This window comes from Oncorhynchus mykiss, chromosome 8 (assembly GCF_057628025.1).
Source record: "Oncorhynchus mykiss isolate SJ-2025 chromosome 8, ASM5762802v1, whole genome shotgun sequence".
In the NCBI taxonomy this organism is placed as follows: Eukaryota; Metazoa; Chordata; class Actinopteri; order Salmoniformes; family Salmonidae; genus Oncorhynchus; species Oncorhynchus mykiss.
Window position 1 is genome coordinate 47,193,870 of NC_143029.1, and position 22,965 is coordinate 47,216,834.

At 40.3% G+C, this 22,965-nt stretch overlaps 1 protein-coding gene across 1 annotated transcript; it reads right to left on the reverse strand.

The window, feature by feature from the left end:
- Positions 1 to 2,576: 2,576 nt before the first annotated feature.
- ift57 (intraflagellar transport 57 homolog (Chlamydomonas)) lies at positions 2,577 to 17,250 on the reverse strand. Its single transcript, XM_021612634.3, has 12 exons — positions 17,136 to 17,250; positions 16,766 to 17,038; positions 16,443 to 16,617; positions 16,073 to 16,191; positions 11,878 to 11,968; positions 11,701 to 11,772; positions 11,242 to 11,364; positions 11,060 to 11,131; positions 10,256 to 10,387; positions 7,020 to 7,082; positions 6,389 to 6,455; positions 2,577 to 3,177 (listed from the first exon to the last, which is right to left on the reverse strand). Exons 2-12 carry the CDS (start codon positions 16,915 to 16,917, stop codon positions 2,999 to 3,001), a joined length of 1,245 nt encoding a protein of 414 aa, XP_021468309.1. The 5' UTR covers positions 16,918 to 17,038; positions 17,136 to 17,250; the 3' UTR covers positions 2,577 to 2,998.
- Positions 17,251 to 22,965: the final 5,715 nt, after the last annotated feature.

Genomic DNA, 22,965 nt, shown 5'->3' on the forward strand with positions numbered 1-22,965 from the left:
CCATTAATGCAAATGAGTGATAGAAAACCAATCGCGCAAATGTCACCACTCTGATTTCCAGGGCGCTTGCACAAAAAAAATCGTAATGGTGACATTTGTGAGATCGGTTTTCTATCACTCATTTGCACGGACTGTGGGTCAATTAACCTTGTCAGGGTGGGCGCCCTGATTCTAGTTTGTGAGCTAGGCAGGCTACTGCCTGGGAAGGTCTCCCACTCATAAGTACGAGATGAGGAGCGGGGCGGGGGTAGGTTGACCTCAGGTCTCCCCACTGGAAGCCCGAGGTAGGGGGAGAGGGGGAATCTATCAAATAGCGCACCTCTAACTTTGTACAGTACTAGCAATTAGTAAAATGTCACACTACGAAATGCTACCAAATAAACCACAATTCATTCATAATACTGTGAATATATAGTTTCAAAGACATATTGTTGCATTTTTTTCTGGTTTGTGCGAAATCGTTAAGAATAATATAAAACCAGTCTGCACACAACCAACGTAAATTGTTTTAGTCGTGACTCTTGGTTGACAGTGTTGGGGGATGGGTAATGTATTGATGCTCAAGTGCCAAATCAACACAAATTTGTTTCTATTTGTCTTTGTTACTTTTTGATATTTATGAGTCTTATTTTTGTATTTATTTTTTACATTTATATAGCTTTAAATGTTATGATTATTTATTTGTGTTGTTCCAAATGTCTGAATAAAAATGACAGTTAGTGCAGAATGGTGTTATTTTTTGGGGGGCGGTGAGACTGAAGGGGGGGGGGGTTCGTCCAGGGAGCCATACAAGCTAGAACCGCCATTGTCAGAGTTAATAAAGCCGCATTCAAATTTGGTCTCTTTTTTGTTTTCCTGAGTAAGGCAGCTCCAAAATGCAGGTGTTTCAGCCAGCTCAGTGCTTTCTGTGGTGGTGGGGCAGGCCAGCAGAAAATAGGAGCATTGCGCTGTGATTGGCTGAGTGTTCTGTCACTCATGGGAACACTACGTCACCTCCAATTCTATAGGGAGAGCTCTAAAATTCTAGCCCCTTGGGTGCTGCCTTAGTTAAATTAGAAGTGCCCCTCATAGAAGGCTCCAGGTTATTTGACACAGATAAAATGGAATCAAATCACGTTATATCTACAGTAGCTTTGATTGGACTGATCATGTCAACATCATATTTCCAAAATTTTAGCTAGCAGTCATCATCATGAATCAACTCAACAATCTACTGGCAAATCCTTTTCAAACCTTGTCATATGAAGATAAATAATTAAAATAAATTATAGATCAAACATATCGGTGCTCATCAGCCATTGGACATAAACATTACACAACAAGTTGGAAATCGCAAATTCCACAATGAGTGGTTTGCAAAAAAATCATATTAGCTATACACTGAAGTTGGCCATGCCGTCAATGAAACAACTGTTAAATTGGAACTGCAAAATCTGACTTTTGTGAGTTCAAGACAACTGGGAACTCGGGAAAAAAATGAGCTACGACTGGGAAAATACGTTTTGAACTTTGGAATTGTAAATCAGGAACTCGGGCCTCTTTCTAGAGCTACGACCTGAAGATCAATGAAGTCATTATGATTAAACTTTTTTGTTGTTGGAGTTCCCAGTAAATCCAGAGAATGCCAGACTTTGATGACAAATTTTCCCCACGAAGGACCGCCGCTCCCCCTTCCTGTTCAAGTGAGCACAGTCCAAAAATATATTGTATGCTGCTGCATAAATTATGTAATATACCCGGCAGATATGTATACTGTAGCTAAGAAAGTAATTTATGTATGTTGTGTATTAAGCTGTTAGTAGCCCATGTGCATCACCCTAATAATTTGGTCCATTTTCACCTCTTTAATTTCGCCTACTGTTCTGACTTGGTGGTGCACATGTAGCCTATAACCTGTTTTTGAGAAATGTAATCATTGAAAATTGTAAAAGCATTCATTGTCCGATTATACATCCCCTTTATTTATCCTACGGTTCTGAATTCTGTCGCTGTACATTTCAAAAGTGCTGAACAAATAGTTATACTATGTCTGTCCTAGCTCGCTCATTGTCTTAATCGAAATTATGGATTGCCTCTTATCCGCTTGTCGTTCCCTTATGCCATAGCTCGTACATCTCAATTGTCAGTAGAAACCACATTTGTTTAAGCAAGTCAGCCATATCAGCTATGTTGTTTTAAAGGCAGTAAGTGAGGCTGAATGAACTGTTTCGTTGCCAGACAAGGCTCTGCTGATAGCCAGGTGTAGCAGTGGTAACGTGTTGGGACAGCTTTATGTCTTCCGCATTTAACCCAACCCCTCTGAATGAACCTGCTTAAAAGTTATGAATTCCAAAGTTACTTTTGGATTTTTATATTAATGTTTCATCATGTACCCTGACATAGCAAACACTGCTGGCAATCAATCTCAGCCGACTTTGTAAGTATTTCCACTTTTCTATATGGTACAATTATTTTCGTTACAAATGGCTGGATGCATGTATAATTTCACCTTTCCAGACATTTCATGAGCCTTACCACATCAAAAAGTCAAAATAAATGTCCCCATCAAATCCACATCAGTACTATTATACAACTTCTTATTTGTAAAAAAAAATATCAGTTTAATTATCTCCATTACAAATATGGCAATTAGCAAACTTAACCCCTGGATGTAAAACATATGGGCATTCAAATCTGTATTTTATAATTCTAATGTATGTAAATACTGAGAAACTTTAATTCAACCACGCCAACAAAGCCTTCGAATGCAATCAAATATGATGAAACATATGACAGTTGAAGTCAGAACAATACAGATGTCTCTCTATGTGTCTGCTTAAACAGACCGTTTAGAATAATTTAAGGACTTTGGTATATTGGCTGTAGTCAGGATGTAACCCACTGCTTGCCTTCTCATAGCAGGTGCCATACCATGTAAATAATATCATTGCGCAGGCATAATGTATCGCTATATAAAGTTCAGTAAGCTAATGATAGATAATGCCATACTGTGTATATCTCAGTATGCGCCGATGGCAGGCTCTGGGATATTGGTGGCGTGCATGTCTCGAGTCATGTTGGACTTCTCCTTTAGCTTGGCCTGCAGTAGTGTGTGCTCTACCACTCCAATCCGAATGTCCATCTGAACAATCTCCTGCTTGAGCTTGGTCAGACTCTGCTTGATTTTCACCACCGGGGCTGTAATTCAAAAAGCTCAAAGGGTAAGAAAAGTAATAATATCAAACATTTTCAAAAACAATTTGTCACGATCATTACACATGAATAGATTCCAAAATAAATCATGTTTTTAACGATCTAACAACTTGATTTCATAATCTTTCTTCAATAGATTCAATGATAAGAGAACTGTCACTATATACATTTTAAATCAAGAACTGTTCATCAAGACCCCAGAAAATGCATGGGTTTGCAAAGTGCCCAATTTAAAAAGTATACATTTAAGGCACATATGTCAGAGTCAAGGCCCGCGGGCCACATCCGGCCCGCAAGAAGGTTTTTTACGGCCCCTGGGATGATCTTGATTTATTATTAGAACCGGCCCGCAGCAAGCCGGCAGCCCGCAGATCTTTTACACGCACCAATACTACATTTCCCACAATGCAAAGGTGACGCACCGAGCAGTAGGCTGCTTCATTTCAATATTTATTGGCACAGCAGTCGTCAGCATCACAGTAAAATTAACTTTCAGATACCCATCAAAAATGGCAAAACGGAAGGTGGATACTGAGAACCGGGGGTTTCAAACAAGGTGGGAGTCGGAGTATATGTTCACGAAGGTAGCTGGAAAACCTGTGTGTCTTCTGTGTGGAGAAAGTGTGGCGGTACTGAAAGAGTATAATCTGAGACGACATTATGAAACGAAACACGCGGACATGGAACAAAGGCTACAAAAGGCAGAGGAATTAAAACGAGGCCTCAAATCTCGACAGGCTCTGTTCAAAAAAGCCAAATCACAAGGCCAGGCTGCTGTCAAGGCCAGTTTTATTTTGGCAGAAGAGATCGCTAAATCAGCCCGGCCATTTACGGAGGGGGATTTCATCAAAAACTGCATGATTAAAGTTTGTGACGAAGTTTGCCCAGAAAAAAGGCAACTCTTTTTAAATGTGAGTCTGAGCAGAAACACCATTGCCGAGAGAGTAGACCAGTTGTCCATCAATCTAAAAGAGCAGCTTGTGAAAAAGGGAAAAGATTTTATTGCATATTCCTTGGCTGTGGATGAGAGCACCGACATTTCTGACATTGCCCAGTTGTCAATTTTCATCCGCGGAGTGGACTCCAACCTAAGCGTGACAGAGGAGTTTTTGGCTTTACGTCCTATGCATGGCACAACTACGGGGCATGATTTGTATGAAGAGGTGTCAAGATGTGTAAATGAGATGGAGCTGCCTTGGGAAAAACTCGTGGGTTTGACAATCGACGGAGCACCTGCGATGTGTGGACACAGGAGCGGACTGGTGGCGAAGATACGGGAAAAGATGCAAGAGGAAAACGCGACAGGTGAGCTGACAGCTTATCATTGTATCATACACCAGGAAGCGTTGTGCGGTAAAGCCTTGAAAATGGAGCATGTAATGAGCATCATCACGCGCACAGTTAACTTTATCAGAGCCAAAGGTTTGAATCACCGCCAGTTCAAGGCATTTCTGACGGAGTTAGAAACGGAGCATGGTGATTTGCCTTATCACACAGAGGTGCGATGGCTAAGCCAGGGAAAGGTGCTTCAAAGATGTTTCGAGCTTCGTGAGGAGATTTGTCTGTTCTTGGACAGCAAAGGGAAAGACACAACACAACTCCGAGACGAAATGTTTCTGTGTGAAATGGCTTTTCTGTGTGACATTACGAGTCATCTGAATGCAATAAACTTGCAGCTGCAGGGTCGGGATCGTGTCATCTCTGATATGTACAGTACAGTGAAGGCATTTAAAACCAAACTGACTCTGTGGGAGACGCAGATGCGGAAAGAAAATTTGAGCCACTTTCCCAGCTGCCAGACCATGAAAGAGAAGCTCTCTACCAGTGCGTTCCCGAGCACACAGTTGGCTGATAAAATAGGTATGCTTGCCGCTGACTTTCGACGCCGATTTGCTGACTTTGAAGCACAAAAAAGCAGGTTGGAACTGCTCGGTAACCCATTTGCTGTTGACGTGGAAAGCTCACCACCAAACCTCCAAATGGAGTTGATTGACCTCCAATGCAATGATGCACTGAGGGCAAAATATGCGGCAGTGGGTGCTGCGGAGTTCGCCCGTTTCCTCCCCGGCACAATGCCCCAGCTGCGCATCCAGGCTGCTCAAACGTTGTCTATGTTTGGCAGCACATACCTGTGTGAACAACTGTTTTCTTTGATGAACCTGAACAAAACATCACACAGAAGTCGACTTACTGCTGAACACCACTCAATTCTGAGGATTTCTTCAGCTCAGAGCCTTACCCCGAACATTGATGAACTTGTGGAAAAGATGGGACACCACCAAGTATCACCCTCAACCTCAAACAAGTGAACATTACTGTGCAATCACATATTTAGAGTTTTTACTCAGTTCAAGTTTAAAAGTTAAAATTTAATATTTGTTTTCACTGCATGTTACTTCTCCTTAAACAAAGTGTTGTTTTTGATTAATAGATTTTTGCACTTTATTTTTTTGTATTTCAATCCAATTATATTTTAAAAATATTTCAGTTGAGTGGATGATAGAAAATTGCTATTATTGTTTTTTCTTTGAAGTAAATTTAGCCCACTTTTGCTAAAATAGAAAATATAGTCTACTGATGGTGCCTTGAATACCGGTTTCTTTCATTTAATGTTCATGTTATGGGGATATTTATATAAAGGAAATTTGTCTTTTGTGTCTGTTGAAAATTAAAGATTACTGACAGAGCCATAAGAAAATATTGCTTTATTTATCTGATCATATTGTAATATATTTGTTAGGTTTTCAGTAGGTTCAATTAGGTTCACTAGACTATATGCGTCATTTAAAAATTTTTCAATGAACATTCGAACAGTCCGGCCCTCGTCTTGTAGCTGATTTTTTTATTTGGCCCTCCGTCCATTTGACTTTGACACCCCTGATTTAAGGTACTTTCCGATTGTATTGAATAACAGAGGATGACAGCGGGGAAAGGTAAAGAGAGGCGGTGTCAAAGGGCAGTAGGCCAGATTCTAACATATACCGACACCGTAGACGTGTGTGCCGGAGGCCAGGCCACAGCAAGGTGCCCAGCCTAATGACGTATGTAACACAATAGGATGTGACGTCTCCTCTGACTTTTTAGTGTGGGAACTGCGTCATATTCACTATTCTGTCCAGCTTGCAGTGGAAAAAGGCTTAAAGCTATAGTGCTGTGTAGATTCCCCAGTCTGGTATGTTTTCATTTACAGACTCACCTCCATCAGACATACTGCTGCCCTTCTCCTCCATCTCCTGCTTCACCTTCTCCAACTCCTCTGTGATCTAGGTTAGAATGAGACAGCACTGAGATAGTTGACATCAAAACTCATCTGCCATCTATGGCACTAAAAAGTATCTACAGAGGACAAGTGATAGGTAGTATTTTTTGCATGTTATTTTGGCATTAATGCGTGCCACATATCAGTTTGCAAACAACGTACAAAAAAATATATATAATTTGCAGTGGTGGATTTAGGTATAGGCAACATGGGCAGCCGCTCAGGGCGCCCACTCCGACCCACAGTCCCACACGGTAACATGATATCATTGACGTGAAGTGCAAATGAGCGTATTTACAGAGGATAAGAGATAGGTAATATAACATATTTGGCCATTAAGGACTATATCATGATGTTGGTGTAAAATTATCAGGAGCAATGGAAAAAAGAATTACGTGAACAAATTGGGAAAGAATTACAGGTCCAAAAACCACATGACCGTAATGTGAATGAGAATATTATTTTACAATAGTGTGAAAGCTATGAGAATGATTGGCTAGGGTTATGAGAACATGGTACGAGAATGACCTGCATACTGTGGTTTAATGTGGGTGATGTGGTCACTGACCTCAGCCAGAACTCTGGTCCTCTCTGTAACTCCACCACTTCCCTGCTGGTAGCATTCCCTTGCCTTGGAATACAAAAAGGTCAACATGTCTGTATGCTTGTCCCCCCACCCCAAATAAGCCAATTAGTTGTGCCTCTGCATTGCTGACTAACACATACCATAGCAACAAAATATAGTATACTGGTATTGGATATTCTATTTTATAAACCGGTTGGTTCGAGCCCTGAATGCTGATTGGCTGAAAGCAGTGGCATGTCAGACCGCATACCATGGTTATGACTAGGGTTGTGGCGGTCATGAAATTTCGTCAGCCAGTGATTGTCAAGCAAATACCTGTAGGTCTCACGGTAATTGACCATTAAATAACATAAACACATTTAGCATCTCCTGGCTTCCACACACAGCCTACAAGCCATTTAAAAAGTCTAATAAGTTCATGTAATATAGCCTACACCTTCACAATAAATCCATTATTTATTTTAGACAGGTCTAAAGAAGCATGATATTTGAGAACATTTGGTCTATTTCAGAAGAAAATATCAAACTCTGTGTTGTCCTTATGTTAGGTCCTGGTGTGGCTATGCCAAATGGATGACGGCTACACTTGTTCATTTAGCAAAGAATATTTGCTTATAATTCCGTGGCATTATTTTATAGTATGAAGAAAACAACTGAACAAAGCTGAATAAAATATAAATATTTTCTCTAAACGAGGGAGTTTTGAGGGAGTGCACACATGCTGCTATTCTGTGTTGAGTGGTCAATAAAGAAATAGGTACTCCTATATCCTTAGAGTTATTCATTTAGTTGTTCTAAAAACGTTGGGCTATATGTTTTGGTGTTTAATACATTGTAAGGCTGCATGATGAGACTCTAAAGATGATTTGAAAAAAGTCACTTGAAAAGGCATGAGCTCTGCTTAGTTTTTTTTTGCGCAGGCTGTACATACTCCAATAGCCTCTCATTCACAATTTGACAAGCACTTGATAATGCCTCAAATTTCACGGCGGCATCCCATTCATACCTTTCGCGGCTACCGAGTGCTGCGTTGTGCCCTTCTCGCTGAGTGTGCTGTGCAATCCGAAGTGCCTCTCACTCACATTGTTCTCTGTCACGTGTGCCTTTCCAAATCATGTCTGATCAATTGAATTTACCACAGGTGGACTCCAAGTTGTAGAAACATCTCAAAGAAACAGGGTGCACCTGAGCTCAATTTAGTCTCATAGCAAAGGGTCTGAATACTTATTTAAATAAGGTATCTCTTTTGTGATTTTAATACATTTTCTAAAATGTATAAAAATCAGTTTTCGCTTTGTCATTATGGGGTATTGTGTGTAGATTGCTGAGGATTTCTATTTATTGAATCCATTTAACAATAAGACTAATGTAACAAAATATGGAAAAGGTGAAGGGGTCTGAATAATGTCCTAATGCACTGTACATGTAGGTAGGGGTAAAGGGGCAAAGCAGACAGCACATTATCTTGCTTTTAAAATGTATTGGATTGCCAGGGGCACACTCCAACACTAAGATATTATTAACAAAAGATGCATTTGTGTTTAGTGAGTCTGCCAGAGGCAGTAGGGATGACCACATGTTCTCTTGATAGGTGCATGAATTTGACCACATTCCAGTCCTGCTTAGACATTCAAAATGTAACAAGTAATTTTGGCTGTCAGGGAAACTGTATGGAGTAAAAAGTTGTCAAAATATACAGTACTAGTCAATAGTTTGGACACACGTACTCATTCAATGGTTTTTCTTTATTTTTACTATTTTCTACATTGTAAAATAATAGTGATGACATCCAAACTATGAAATAACACATATGGAATCATGTAGTAACCAAAAAAGTGTTAAATAAACCAAAATATATTTTATATTTCAGATTCATCAAAGTAACCACTCTTTGCCTTGATGACAGCTCTGCACACTCTTGGCATTCTCTCAACCTGCTTCATGAGGTAGTCACCTGGAATGCATTTCAATTAACAGGTGTGCCTTGATAAAAGTTCATTTTTTGGAATTTCTTTCTTTCTTAATGCTTTTGAGCCAATCAGTTGTGTTGTGACATGGTATGCGGTCTTTACAGAAGATAGCCCTATTTGGTAAAAAAAATACAAGTCCATATTAATGCAAGAACAGCTCAAATAAGAAGAACGAAATGACAGTCCATCATTACTTTAAGACATGAAGGCAATGAAGGACAGTCAATCCAGAAAATTAAGAACTTTTCAAGTTTCTTCAAGTGCAGTCGCAAAAATCATCAAGTGCTATGATGAAACTGGCTCTCATGAGGACCGCCACAGGAAAGGAAGACCCAGGGTTACCTCTGCTGCATAGGATAAGTTCATCAGATTTACCAGCCTCAGAAATTGCAGCCTAAATAAATGCTTCACAGAATTCAAGTAACAGACACATCAGCATCAACTGTTTAGAGGAGACTGAGTGAATCAGGCCTTCCTGGTCGAATTGATGCAAAAAGCACACTACTAAAGGACACCAAGAAGAAGAGACTTGCTTGCGCTAAGAAACACGAGCAATGGACATTAGACCGGTAGAAATCTGTCCTTGTGTCTGATGAGTCTAAATTTGAGATTTTTGATTCCAACTGCCGTGTCTGTGAAACGCAGAGTAGGTGAACGGATGATCTCCGCATGTGTATTTCCCACTGTGAAGCATGGAGGAAATGTGATGGTGTGGGGGTGCTTTGTTGGTGACACTGTCTGTGATTTATTTAGAATTCAAGGCACACTTAACCAGCATGGCTACCACAGCATTCTGCACCGATACGCCATTCTATCTGGTTTGAGCTTATTGGGACTATCATTTGTTTTTCAACAGGACAATGACCCAACACACCTTCAGGCTGTGTAAGGACTATTTGACCAAGGAGGAGTGATGGAGTGCTGCATCAGTTTCCCTGGCCTACACAATCACCCGACCTCAACCCAAAAGCGTGGTTACTTTGAAGAATCTCAAATATAAAATATATTTTGATTTGTTCAACACTTTTTTGGTTACTACATGATTCCATATGTGTTATTTCATAGTTTTGATGTCTTCCTTATTATTCTACAATGTAGAAAATAGTACAAATAAAAAACAACCCTTGAATGAGTAGGTGTCTCCACACTTTTGACTGGTACTGTAAATAGTGAAGTAAAGTACAGATACCCCCCCAAAAGTACTTAATTTTTTACTTAAGTACTTTACACCACTGTATGGCTGCTTACCTCGCTGAGTTTGGACTGGGCGCTGCGGTAGTCCTGGATAAGGTGTTCCAGCTGGTTGTTGATGTATTTCTCTCTGCTGCCCACCTTCTCCAGTGTCTTACCGATCTCCTCCTGCAGCTTGTCTAGGTAGCCCTACCAAATAGGTACACATAGCAGCTTTCGCTCTATAATACATTACTAACATACTCATTTTAAGGTAATAGAAAGACATGAGAGGTTGGCTGTGTGATAGGTGCTAGTATTGTCAGACAGTGAGACTCAGATAAAGTAGCTTATTCATGGGTTGCATGTTTTGTCACAATATTGTTTTGAACATTCGTTATGGACTGATGCCCGACTAAGCATTCTATTCAATGCATCGTCAATGAGCGCTGATAAAGATAATCAAAAGCGCATTACAGTGGCTTGGAAATACAATGATATTCTAAAGGAGTCAAATAATTAGTGGGAAAACATTTTGATGTCATCAGATTGACATTAAATGCAGTATAACGTTAGCTAGCTAGCTAAGATTGAGGGTAAACCACCAGATTTTAGCTAGCTAACGTTAGCATTTCCAGCTATTTCTACAAATTTTGCTAGCTAATAACAACATTGCCATCCATCTGTCTAAAGTAAATTAGATGACATGATATTGCTGGCAAAATGGTTTCCTACTGAATATTTTACTACTTTAGCAACGTCATCTTATTTCCACGCACTATTGTTTAATTTAGACTAAACAGTAGTTTAGTCTAGATGGTATCAAAGTGATGTAACCTAGACAGAGAAAACTGAGTCCAACTGTAAAGGACTAAAGTCCACCTTGGCCTCCTTGAGAGATGATTTGATCCCGTCTTTGTGCTGATGCATTTGGTCCACGTGGATCCTCCAGTCCTAGTAGTGGACATAGTCTTGTTACAAACACTCATGTTTTTGGCGATTGCCCGACCCTGCATTGATTTTGAGAGAGCAATGCCAGAATTGACAGCTGTAGCAATCTTTACCTTGTGGTCTGTTCTGATTGTGACCTTCAGTTGTGGGAGAACCCGCTCGACCTCTAGATTCCACTCGGCAGCGTCCATGTTTGATTCCAGTATATTGTCTGGCTTTGAAGATAGTCTGGCCTCCTGCGAGAGGGAAGGAGTTAGCGTTAGGAATGATAGTATGTACACTATGAGGGAATGAGCAAGAGCTACAAAAAAAAGATAAACATTTATTTTATATTTGTTTGAGTCCACTGGTGACTAGCCTTTCTACATCTACAGACAGGGAACTGCATAGAAATGAAATGGAAAAAAAAAATCGGACTTGAAATCAGCAGTAGCCTACATTAACCGCACATCTACTGTATGTGTAGTAACAAAGTATCCACAATCTCCAAACAGAACAGTAAATATGTACACCATTACAGTTCATTGTTCGTATCCAGCTATTAGCATAACATTACAGCAACAGCAACTCACACTTTGATTGGTCCTTGATTTAAGTGCCTCTAGATCCATGACGTTCTCTTCCTCACAGTCGTCTGGTTCCTCCTTTATTAAGGGATTGATTTTTAAATAGACATATTTTAAAAAGTGACGAGTACAATATATACAAATAGGCCTATCACCAGGGGACACTTCGATGGGGATACCCACTGTCATCTCCTCTTCCACTTTACTGAGAGTCAGCTCTGCATCATCCTCCATCACAGACTCTTCTTCCATCTCCTCTGTAGGGTAGTTTGGTCTGGGAAAAGACAGGAGAATAGGGATTGCACTAGGCCAGCTATGTTCAACTTTTTCATTGTTTGCACCTAAGTCACATCACACCATTGTTATAAATGTTCTCAAGAGGCTCTCAGCCATACTAATGTTGCATTCAAAACAACTGGGAACTTGGAAATCTCAGACTTCCGACTTCAGTATGTTCAAGACAACCTTGAACTGTGAATAAAACGATATCCAACTAACGATCTCCGACTGGGAAAAAATAGTTTTGAATGGTCATACAACTTGGAATTCCAAGTCGGGAACTGGGGCGTCTTTCTAGAGCTCCAACTGTCCGACCTGAATATCACTGATGTTGTGATTTGACCTCATTCCCCCCCTAGAGCTCCAACTGTCCAACCTGAATATCACTGATGTTCTGATTTCACCTCATTCCCCCCCCTAGAGCTCCAACTGTCCGACCTGAATATCACTGATGTTGTGATTTGACCTCATTCCCCCCCAAGGCTCCAACTGTCCGACCTGAATATCACTGATGTTGTGATTTGACCTCATTCCCCCCCCAGGGTTCCCAGTTGTCTTGAAAGCACCACAGAGCAAGATGTGCCCAGTCAATCTTAACAGGGATAATGACCATTTAGCCTAAATTACAGCTTCAAAATACGATGACATTGGTGGAGTAATGTTTCCATAGCTAGTAAAAGGCCTTTTCACACTGACATTGTTCTTAGCCCCAGGCTAGACTGGCCCTGGGCTAACAGCTTGTGTTCACACAAGCATTTGGTAACCCTGGGTTAAGCTTTAGTCCTGGGCTAAGGATTCACACTTCTATTCCAAAACCCTGGGCTAACAGACAAACACAACATGTAACCAACATTTTATCTCTGATTCGTGACCAATGCTATAAACAATAACACATTTATTAACATATTATTTCCTCATGCTTCTAGCCTAGCATTTGATTTCCAACAGTGATGGTTTGTATAAACCTTGCCTTCTGCCTGTCCGACATCGGAAACAATATTTCACTTTTGAAATTCAATCTCACCCCTGTATAGAGAATGCTATGAACAAAAGAGACAAACTTTTCTGATTCAGGCAAAATCAATATTATTATCATGGATATATGCAATTAAATGTCAATAGAAAAGCTATGAAAACAGAGGAAAATGGAGTGTTTGCTGCATTTCCAGCTGTAGAGTTTGTAGTTTTAGTTGGCTAAGTGAGAAGACTTTAGCCAGCCTGCATAGCAACCATTTTTGATAGACATAGCAACCAACCAATGTTTTTGCACTGATGAAAGTATATTGTTTTTTGGTCCTCAGATGGAAGGATTAAATAGTATGACTTTACTTGTCAAAATAACTCACAGAACACATCACAGGCATCACCAGCATATGTAAATTAGGTGAAAGTGCTGCTTTTGTGATTGGACAGTGAGCATTATAGGCATTGTTCTTGACCCCCACTGGCTATTTTGGCAACGTGTTTTTGGGGCTAACCCCCAAAAGTCGGTCTTAACCCTGCTCTGGAGCAGAGCCAGCTAGCCCTGGGCTAAGGGAGATTTTAGCCCTGGAGCTAAGGAGGCTCTTAGCTCTGGTCTAAAGTGCAGTGTGAGCACACCTAAAGTTTGACAAAAAAATGCCTAGCTAAAATCCAATGCACTGTAGCTAGCTAACGTTCTAATCAATGTTCCCTCTAAGCTGTATGCACGCAGCTACCCGGGGCTGCCTCGCAGAAGAACTATCAGCCTGCGCAGAGAACCAAATCAATTTTATAGTTTTCCCCTTTAGTTACCACTATCAATGTTTCCCTTTACTGTGGGAGTTGTGATCAAATCAACGCAATATTAGCCACTTTCAAAGGAACATACCAAAACAAACTATGCAAGATATGTTGTTTTAGGCAGAAGGCATCAGAGTAGGATTCTAATGCATTGACAGGCATTACTCAGCCTGTACTCTACACAGACCAGTGCTGCATGAACAATCAGAACTGCAGAAGGCCGATAAACAAATAGACCATTGCCATATATGAGTCAGCTGGCATATATGGATCTGTGCCATTCACTTTGAACTGGACTGTGTTTACAGGATGAGCGGTTGTGAGTAGGTGAACCTGTTTTGATACTCCATCGCTCTCCATCTTGGTAAAATAGCTCTTACACTGCCTGGAGGTATGTTGGGTCATTGTCCTGTTGAAAAACAAATGAGTCCAACTAAGCCCAAACCAGATGGGATGACGTATTGGTGCAGAATGCTGTGGTAGCCATGCTAGTTAAGTGTGCCTTGAATTCAAAATAAAATCAGACAAAGATACCAGCAAAGCACCCCCACACCATAACACCTCCTCCTCCTGATTTACAGTGGGAAATACACATGCGGAGATCATCCATTCACCCACACTGCATCTCACAAAGACACAGCGGTTAGAACCAAAAATCTCCAATTTGGACTCCAGACCAAAGGACGAATTTACATCCATCTAATGTCCATTGCTCATGTTTCTTGACCCAAGCAAGTCTCTTCTTTTTATTGGTGTCCTTTAGTAGTGTTTAGTTGAGGTAATTCGACCATGAAGGCCTGATTCATGCAGTCTCTTCTGAATAGTTGATGTCTAGATATCTCTTTTACTTGAACTCTGTGAAGCATTATATTTGGGTTGCCATTTCTGGGGACTCTAATTAACTTATCCTCTGCAGCAGAGGTAACTCTGGGTCTTCCATTCATGTGGCAGTCCTCATGAGAGCCAGTTTCATCATAGCGCTTGATGGTTTTTGCGACTGCATTTGAAAAAACGTTCAAAGTTCTTGAAACTTTCTGTATTGACTGACCTTCATGTCTTAAAGTAATGATGGACTGTCGTTTCTCTTTGCTTATTTTAGCTGTTCTTGCCATAATATGGACTTTGGTATTTTACCAAATAGGGCTATCTTCTGTATACTCCCCCTACCTTGTCAGGGGAGTGGATTGTCAATGGATTGTCTCAAAGGCATTAAGGAAAGAAATTACACAAATTAACTTTTAAGAAGGCACACCTGTTAAATGAAATGTATTCCAGGTTACTACCTCATGAAGCTGGTTGAGAGAATGCCAAGAGTGAACAAAGCTGTCATCAAGTCAAAGGGTGGCTATTTGAAGAATCTCAAATATAAAATATATTTTTCATTTGTTTAACACTTTTTTGGTTACTACACGATTCCACGTGTTATTTCCTAGTTTTGATGTCTTCACTATTATTCTACAATGTAGAAAATCCTAAAAATAAAGAAAAACCCTTGAATGAGTAGGTGTTCTAAAACTTTTGACAGGTAGTGTACATATTAAAACTTTCTTAATTAAAGTATATATTTTTTTAGATTAGTAATGTTATTGTCCCCACAACAACAACAAAAAATATTTAAATACATTTAATTATTTTCTTGAAAATTACTTGAATTTAAATACTGTAGAATTACATTAATTCCTATGGAGGACTGCGCCTACCGGGGAGTGCCAATATCGCCGACCGGTGGTTTTTAAAGCCTCTCAATGGCCAATACATAGCACATACAACACCCATTCTGCCAGTAACATTCTGTTAAAGGTCCCCAAAGCACACACATCCCTGGGCCGCTCCTCTTTTAAGTTCGCTGCAGCTAGCGACTGGAACGAGCTGCAAAAAAAACTCAAACTGGACAGTTTTATCTCAATCTCTTCATTCAAACAGTCAATCATGGACACTCTTACTGACAGTTGTGGCTGCTTCGTGTGATGTATTGTTGTCTCTACCTTTTTGCCATTGTGCGGTTGTCTGTGCCCAATAATGTTTATGCCATGTTTTGTGCTGCTACCATGTTATGCTGCTGCCATGTTGTTGCCATGTTGTGTTGCTGCCATGTTATTATCTTAGGTCTCATTATGTAGTGTTGTGGTATCTCTCTTGTCGTGATGTGTGTTTAGTCCTATAATTGTATTTTTAATGCCAGCCCCCGTCCCCGCAGGAAGCCTTTTGCCTTTTAGTAGGCCGTCATTGTAAATAAGAATTTGTTCTTAACTGACTCACCTAGTTAAATAAAGGTTCAATAAAAAAAATGTAATAATCAGCAAACCAGAATTTATATACATCATAGACATTAACTTACCTTCTCCAGGAAAACACTCTCTCCTTCAGAGCCTCTTCAGCCAGCCGATCCAGCACATAGCAAACATGTTCCCCTGAACCAGCTTTTAGTTTGGAGGGAGGAAAGTCTACCAGTCCTCCCTGGGTCAGGAGAGAGCAATATTTTGATCAAAGATGCAATGTCTGAAATATGCCTTATACTAAAGTTGGACCATCTAGCTTAGTATAGGTCCTTACAGTTTCACAGCAATGTCATGTGATACATTATGCAATGGAAATGAAAAAAGGACAAATACAGGTTATTGATAAACAAATCCCCCTGTTGTCTGCAATTCAAAACGGTAGACAACAATGGGGACACCAACGTGTACAGCATGTTGAGTTGTGCTTACAAAAGCTCTCAACTGTGAGAGAATGTTGGACACAGTGGCGTTGGGGTCGTCATACTCCTGAGGCTGCTCGAAGGGTCTCCCTGCTGCATTGATGAGCCAAGACGCGATTATGGTAAACATGAAGAATTGCTCCCCTGGATTTGATGGCATGTAGGCACTGGATGCAAAGTAATGCCTATATGGGGGAACAACGTATTACCTGACAATCTCTTACCAGAATTGACTGCAATGTATTTTGACAGTCATACCTAGCCGTTTGAACTATAATATCACTTTGGAAACTTTGCACATCAATAATAGCTAGCTAGTTGCTACTTGCCAACCTGGATAGAGCTTTCATGTTGTGCTTTGCCAGAACTTCCTCTTCATAATCCAGAAGCTTCAATTTGTCCAGCAGGTCCTCCATAACCACGAACATTTGATATGCTGCTCCAGGACCCCGTTCATCGTCCCCTCGTCTATTGTCATCTACCATCTCTCTCTTGGCACTTCTTGCAGGCTAACAATAACCCAATTTGTGATTGACCAATTTTTGATGCAGATCAGCGTAGTCTTCTTCAGCTTGTTTTGGTTACCATCTGTGTTGTCAAGCAACCCTAAAATGGCCAGATAACGTTAGTTAACATATCCTTGGTTAATTAAAAACGTTTTGTCGGAACGATTATCTCTATATCAAATATATCCAGATAGTACCTGTGTATTGAGATGAATATTCAAGTAGTTGTATCAATAACTCTTGCACATATTTAGCTGGAGCAGGCGACATGCGTCCTAACGTAACTTTATTTGCGTCCTTACGTAACAACCTTTCGTTTACGTTCCAGTGCAGAGTTATCACACGTGTCGTGGTTTTGCTGCCACCTACTGCAGTGGATGAAAAACTACTCCTGGAGAAATTAATAGAAACAGTTAAAATATACGTGAATTGTAAGGAGAGAGTATAAGGACTAAGCTGACTCTTAAACAGATCAAGCAAAAACATTAAACTGAGTTGCGCTGCACAGAAGATCTCGACAACGACTTGAGAAGTGTTTTAACATCACCAGTAGGCTTATGCCACCACAACCTTATGATATATATTTTTTCATAAGTGCAACATGACTGCAAGAGACAAGTATGTCTGAAATACAGAACAATCCACCTTTTTTTCTGAACTAGTGGAGTTTGAATTTGTTGATAAAATGCAGAACATGATTGTTTTCAACAAAAAGACCAAAATGCAGGACTTTCCCACACAATCCGGGACATTGTGTTGAAAAAACTGACCTTTACCTTCACCCTAACACTAACCCTAACCTTAATCTAATTGTTATATATTCATTAATGAAATATAATTTTCCTGGATTGTAGCAGGAGGCAAAACAATATAACACCCTCTTTGATTAGAGACATATTCTGGGCTTCGGGGTCGAGTTTAGCTGAACCACAGCTGTGTCTGGAGGTATATAATGGTTTGCCATTAGACTGTTGCCCATGGCTGTATAATAATGACTTGTCCGGCAGCTATTTCCTAAAACGGCCTTCTCCTTTGCATGTACCATAGGGTGCGAGAGATCAGGCTCAGCCTGCTGTGTTCCAGGGGCATTTTAGATATGTACATTTCGTAATTACTGGACGGCAGTAAATGTACATAGAAAGAGGAAATAGCCTAAGTGGGGTCCAGCTCTGCATTTGTGTCAAGTTGGCTTGTCTTGTGATACAAAATAAGCATATCTCACTGAAAGGTAATTAAAATGTGTCCAACATTGAAAACTTGATTCCTGAAAAAAAAATCTTCCTTTTGATCTTAGAATGAGATATAACTGTCTTTCATGTGGACATGTTAAATTTAATTTTGCCAATAGAGTTACACTTGTTCAAAATCAAAGTTTATTGGTCGCGTAGCACAGTTTAGCAGATGTTATAAGGGGTGCAGCGAATTGCTTAGGCTACTAGCTCCTAACAGCGCAGTAAAGTGTCAACAAGTACACAAATAATCAACCATTTAAAAAATGTACACTACCTATCAAAAATTTGGGGTCGCGTAGAAATGTTCTTGTTTTTGAAAGAAAAGCAACATTTTTGTCCATTAAAATAACATAAAATTGACCAGAAATACAGTGTAGACATTGTTAATGTTGTAAATGACTATTGTAGCTGGAATATCTACATAGGCGTACAGATGCCCATTATCAGAAACCATCACTCCTGTGTTCCAACGGCAAGTTGTGTAAGCTAATCCAAGTTTAGAATTTTAAAAGGCTAATTGATCATTAGAAAACCCATTTACAATTGTGTTAACACAGCTGACAACTGTTGTGCTGATTAAATAAGCAATACAACTGGCCTTCTTTAGACTAGTTGAGTTTCTGGAGCATCAGCATTTGTGGGTTCGATTACAGGTGCAAAATGGCTAGAAACAAATAACTTTCTTCTGAAACTCGTCAGTCTATTCTTGTTTTCAGAAATGAAGGCTATTCCATGCTAGAAATTGCCAAGAAACTGAATATCTCGTACAATGCTGTGCACTACTCCCTAGTACTCGCCTCTTCACTGTTACCTCTGCTTTAGAGGATACGCTATCGCCTCAGAAGTTGCACCCCAAATAAATGCTTGATAGTTCAAGTAACAGACACCTCTCAACATCAACTGTTCAAAGTAGAATGCATGAATCAGTCCTTCATGGTCGAATTGCTGCAAAGAAACCACTACTAAAAGACATCAATAAGATGTGGTTTGGTCACGGAAAAATACCAATGGACATTAGACGGGTGGAAATCTGTCAATTGGTCTGATGAGTCCAAATTTGAGATTTTTGGTTCCAACCGCTGTGTCTTTGTGAGATGCAGAGGAGGTGAACGGATGATCTCCGCATGTGTAGTTCCCACCGTGAAACATGGAGGAGGAGGTGTGATGGTGAGGGGTGCTTTGGTGGTGACACTGTCAGTGATTTATTTAGAATTCAAGGCATCCCATCTGGTTTGCAATTAATGGGACTGTCATTTGTTTTTCAACAGGACAGTGACCCAACACACACCTCCAGGCTGTATAAGGGCTATTTGACCAAGAAGGAGAGTGATGGAGTTCAGCATCAGATGACCTAGCCTCCGCAATCATCCGAACTCAACCAATTTGAGATGGTTTGGGATGAGTTAGACCGTAGACTGAAGAAAAAGCAGCCAAGCATATGTGGTAACTCCTTCAATACTGTTGTAAAAGCATTCCAGGTGAAGCTGGTTGAGAGAATGCTAAGAGTGTGCAAAGCTGTCATAGAGGCAAAGGGTGTCTACTTTGAAGAATCTAAAATCAAAAATATATCTAAAACACATTTTTACATACTACATGATTCCATATGTGCTATTGTATAGTTTTGATGTCTTCGCTATTTTTCTACAATGTAGAAAATATCAAAAATAAAGAAAAACCCTTGAATGAGTGGATGTGTCCACACTTTTCACTGGTATTGTATATATTCCGGACTCTGACATTGCTCGTTCTGATTTTTATTTATTTATTTTCAATTTTTGGATTATGTGCGTATTGTTTTGCATTGATAGGTATTATTATTGCACTGTTGGAAATAGAAACACAAGCATTTCGCTGCACCGGCGAAAACATCTGCAAATCTGTGTATGTGAACAATAAACTTTTATATGTGGATCATTATAGAATTACCCGAGAAAAGGCTGACTCTCACATACGCTGTATTTAATTTAAGTTTTGTAACATGAAACTACCCGTTCTTCATTCCCGGCCTCCTCACTCCGCCCAATGTTGCTTAGACCAAAGCCTAATATATTGACATATATTTTTTTATATATACACATGTAATATATGTACTAATAAAATATATATTTAACAGTATGCACGATTGTTCATGGTCTATATTTATATTTGAATAACACATCTATTTTTATAGATGTGTAATACATAGTTCATAATATATGGTGATATACTGTATGCACAAGAAATGTAATTAAATGAAAGTCAAATACAATAGACAAAAGGCACACACCACAAACAACAAAGACTCAAAAAAGTATTGTTTCCCTTTGTGAGCTCAGAAGGTTGTATCTGAAAAACCAAATATAATGTACAAATTACCACTGTGCACTTATCATCTGTATTTGAAAATGCAGTATTTAAACAAGTTGACAAATACCCTTTGAGTGGTGGACCATTCTTGATACACATGGGAAACTGTTGAGCGTGAAAACCCCAGCAGCATTGCAGTTCTTGACACACTCAAACGGATCCTGTTCAAAGGCACTTAAAACTTTTGTCTTGCCCATTCAACCTCTGAATGGCACACATACACAATCCATGGCATAATTGTCTCAAGGCTTAAAAATCCTTTAACATTTCATCACCCCTTCATCTACACTGACTGAAGTGAATTTAACAAGTGACATCAAAAAGGGATCATAGCTTTCACCTGGATTCACCTGGTCAGTCTATGTCATGGAAAAAGGTGTTCCTAATGTTTTATACACTCATTGTAGGAGTTAATGTTCATGAAAATCAAATTGATACTTGCAATTTGTATTTTATTGTTTTATTACACCTCGTGTGTGATAGATGTGATAGATGAGTAGATAGATGAGTGATAGATGTGCAGATGATGAAGTGCAAGTAGAAATACTGGGGTGCAAAATAAATAACAATATAGGGATGAGGTAGTTTGGTGTGCTATTTACAGATGGGCTGTGTACAGGTACAGTGATTGGTAAGCTGCTCTGACAGCTGATGCTTAAAGTTAGTAAGGGAGATAAAAGTCTCCAGCTTCAGTGATTTTTGCATTTCATTCCAGTCATTGGCAGCAGAGAACTGGAAGGAAAGGCGACCAACGTATTTGTTGGTTTTGGGGATGACCAGTGAAATATACCTGCTGGAGCTCGTGGTGATGGTGTGGTGACCAGGGGTGACCAGTGAGCTGAGATAAGGTGGGGCTTTACCTAGCAACGACTTATAGATGACCTGAAGCCAGCGGGTTTGGCGACAAATACGTAGCGAGGTCCAGCCAACGAGAGAATACAGGTCGCAGTGGTGGGTAGTGTATGGGGCTTTGGTGACAGAACGGATGGCACTGTGATAGACTACATCCAATTTGCTGAGTACAGTATTGGAGGCTATTTTGTGAATGTCAAGTCAAGGATCGGTAGGATAGTCAGTTTTATGAGGGTATGTTTGGCAGCATGAGTGAAGGAGGCTTTGTTGCGAAATAGGATGCCGATTCTAGATTTAATTTTGGATTGGAGATGCTTAATGTGAGTCTGGAAGGAGAGTTTACAGTCTAACCAGACACCTAGGTATTTGTAGTTGTCCACCAATTCTAAGCCAGAACCGTCCAGAGTAGTGATGCTAGGCGGGTGCAGGCAGCAATCGGTTGAAGAGCATGCATTTAGTTTTACTAGCATTTAAGAGCAGTTAGAGGCCACGTAAGGAGTGTTGTATGGCATTGAAGCTCATTTGGAGGTTTGTTAACACAGTGTCCAAGGAAGGGCCCGATGTATACAGAATGGTATCGTCTGCGTAGAGGTGGATCAGAGAATCACCAGCAGCAAGAGCGACATCATTGATGTATACAGAGAAAAGAGTTGGCCCGAGAATTGAACCCTGTGGCACCACCATAGAGACTGCCAGAGGTCCGGACAACAGGCCCTCCAATTTGACACACTGAACTCTATCTGTATTTGGTGAACCAGGCGAAGCAATCATTTGAGAAGGCTATTGAGTCTGCCAATAAGAATGTGGTGATTGACAGAGTCTAATAGCTTGGCCAGGTCGATGAAAGTACTGTCTTTTATCTATGGCGGTTACCAAATTGTTTAGGACCTTGAGCGTGGCTGAGGTGCACCCATGACCAGCTCGGAAACCAGATTGAATAGTGGAGAAGGAACAGTGGGATTCGAAATGGTTGGTGATCTGTTTGTTAACTTGGCTTTCGAAGACTTTAGAAAGGCAGGGCATGATGGATATAGGTATATAACAGTTTTGGTCTGGAGTGTCTCCCCCTTTGAAGAGGGGGATGACCACGGCAGCTTTCTAATCTTTAGGGATCTCAGACGATACGAAAGAGAGGTTAAACAGGCTAGTATTAGGGGTTGCAACAATTTCGGAGGATAATTTTAGAATGAGAGGTTCCAGATTGTCTAGCCCTGCTGATTTGTAGGGATCCAGATATTGCAGCTCTTTCAGAACATTTGGGTGAAGGAGAAGCGGGGGGGCTTGGGCAAATTGCTGCGGGGGGTGCAGAGCTGTTGACCGGGTTAGGGGTAGCCAGGTGGAAAGCATGGCCAGCCGTAGAAAAATGCTTATTGAAATTATCGTTATTAGTGCTACAGGATGCAAATTTCTGTTTGAAAAAGTTAGCCTTAACTTTCCTACATGACTGTGTATATTGGTTCCTGACTTAAAGTTGCATATCGCGGGGGCTATTCGATGCTAATGCTGTACGCCACAGGATGTTTTTGTGCTGGTCAAGGTTAGTCAGGTCTGGAGTGAACCAAGGGCTAAATCTGTTCTTTGATCTACATTTTTTGAA

Bases quoted from the DNA above. Each gene is read 5' to 3' on its own strand.
- ift57 (XM_021612634.3), bottom strand. From the start codon at position 16,917: ATGGTAGATGACAATAGACGAGGGGACGATGAACGGGGTCCTGGAGCA. The intron at 16,618-16,765 runs GTTGGCAAGTAG...TCCCCCATATAG, and splicing joins AACATGAAAGCTCTATCCAG to GCATTACTTTGCATCCAGTG. The intron at 3,178-6,388 runs GTGAGTCTGTAA...TTTGAATTACAG, and splicing joins CAGCAGTATGTCTGATGGAG to CCCCGGTGGTGAAAATCAAG.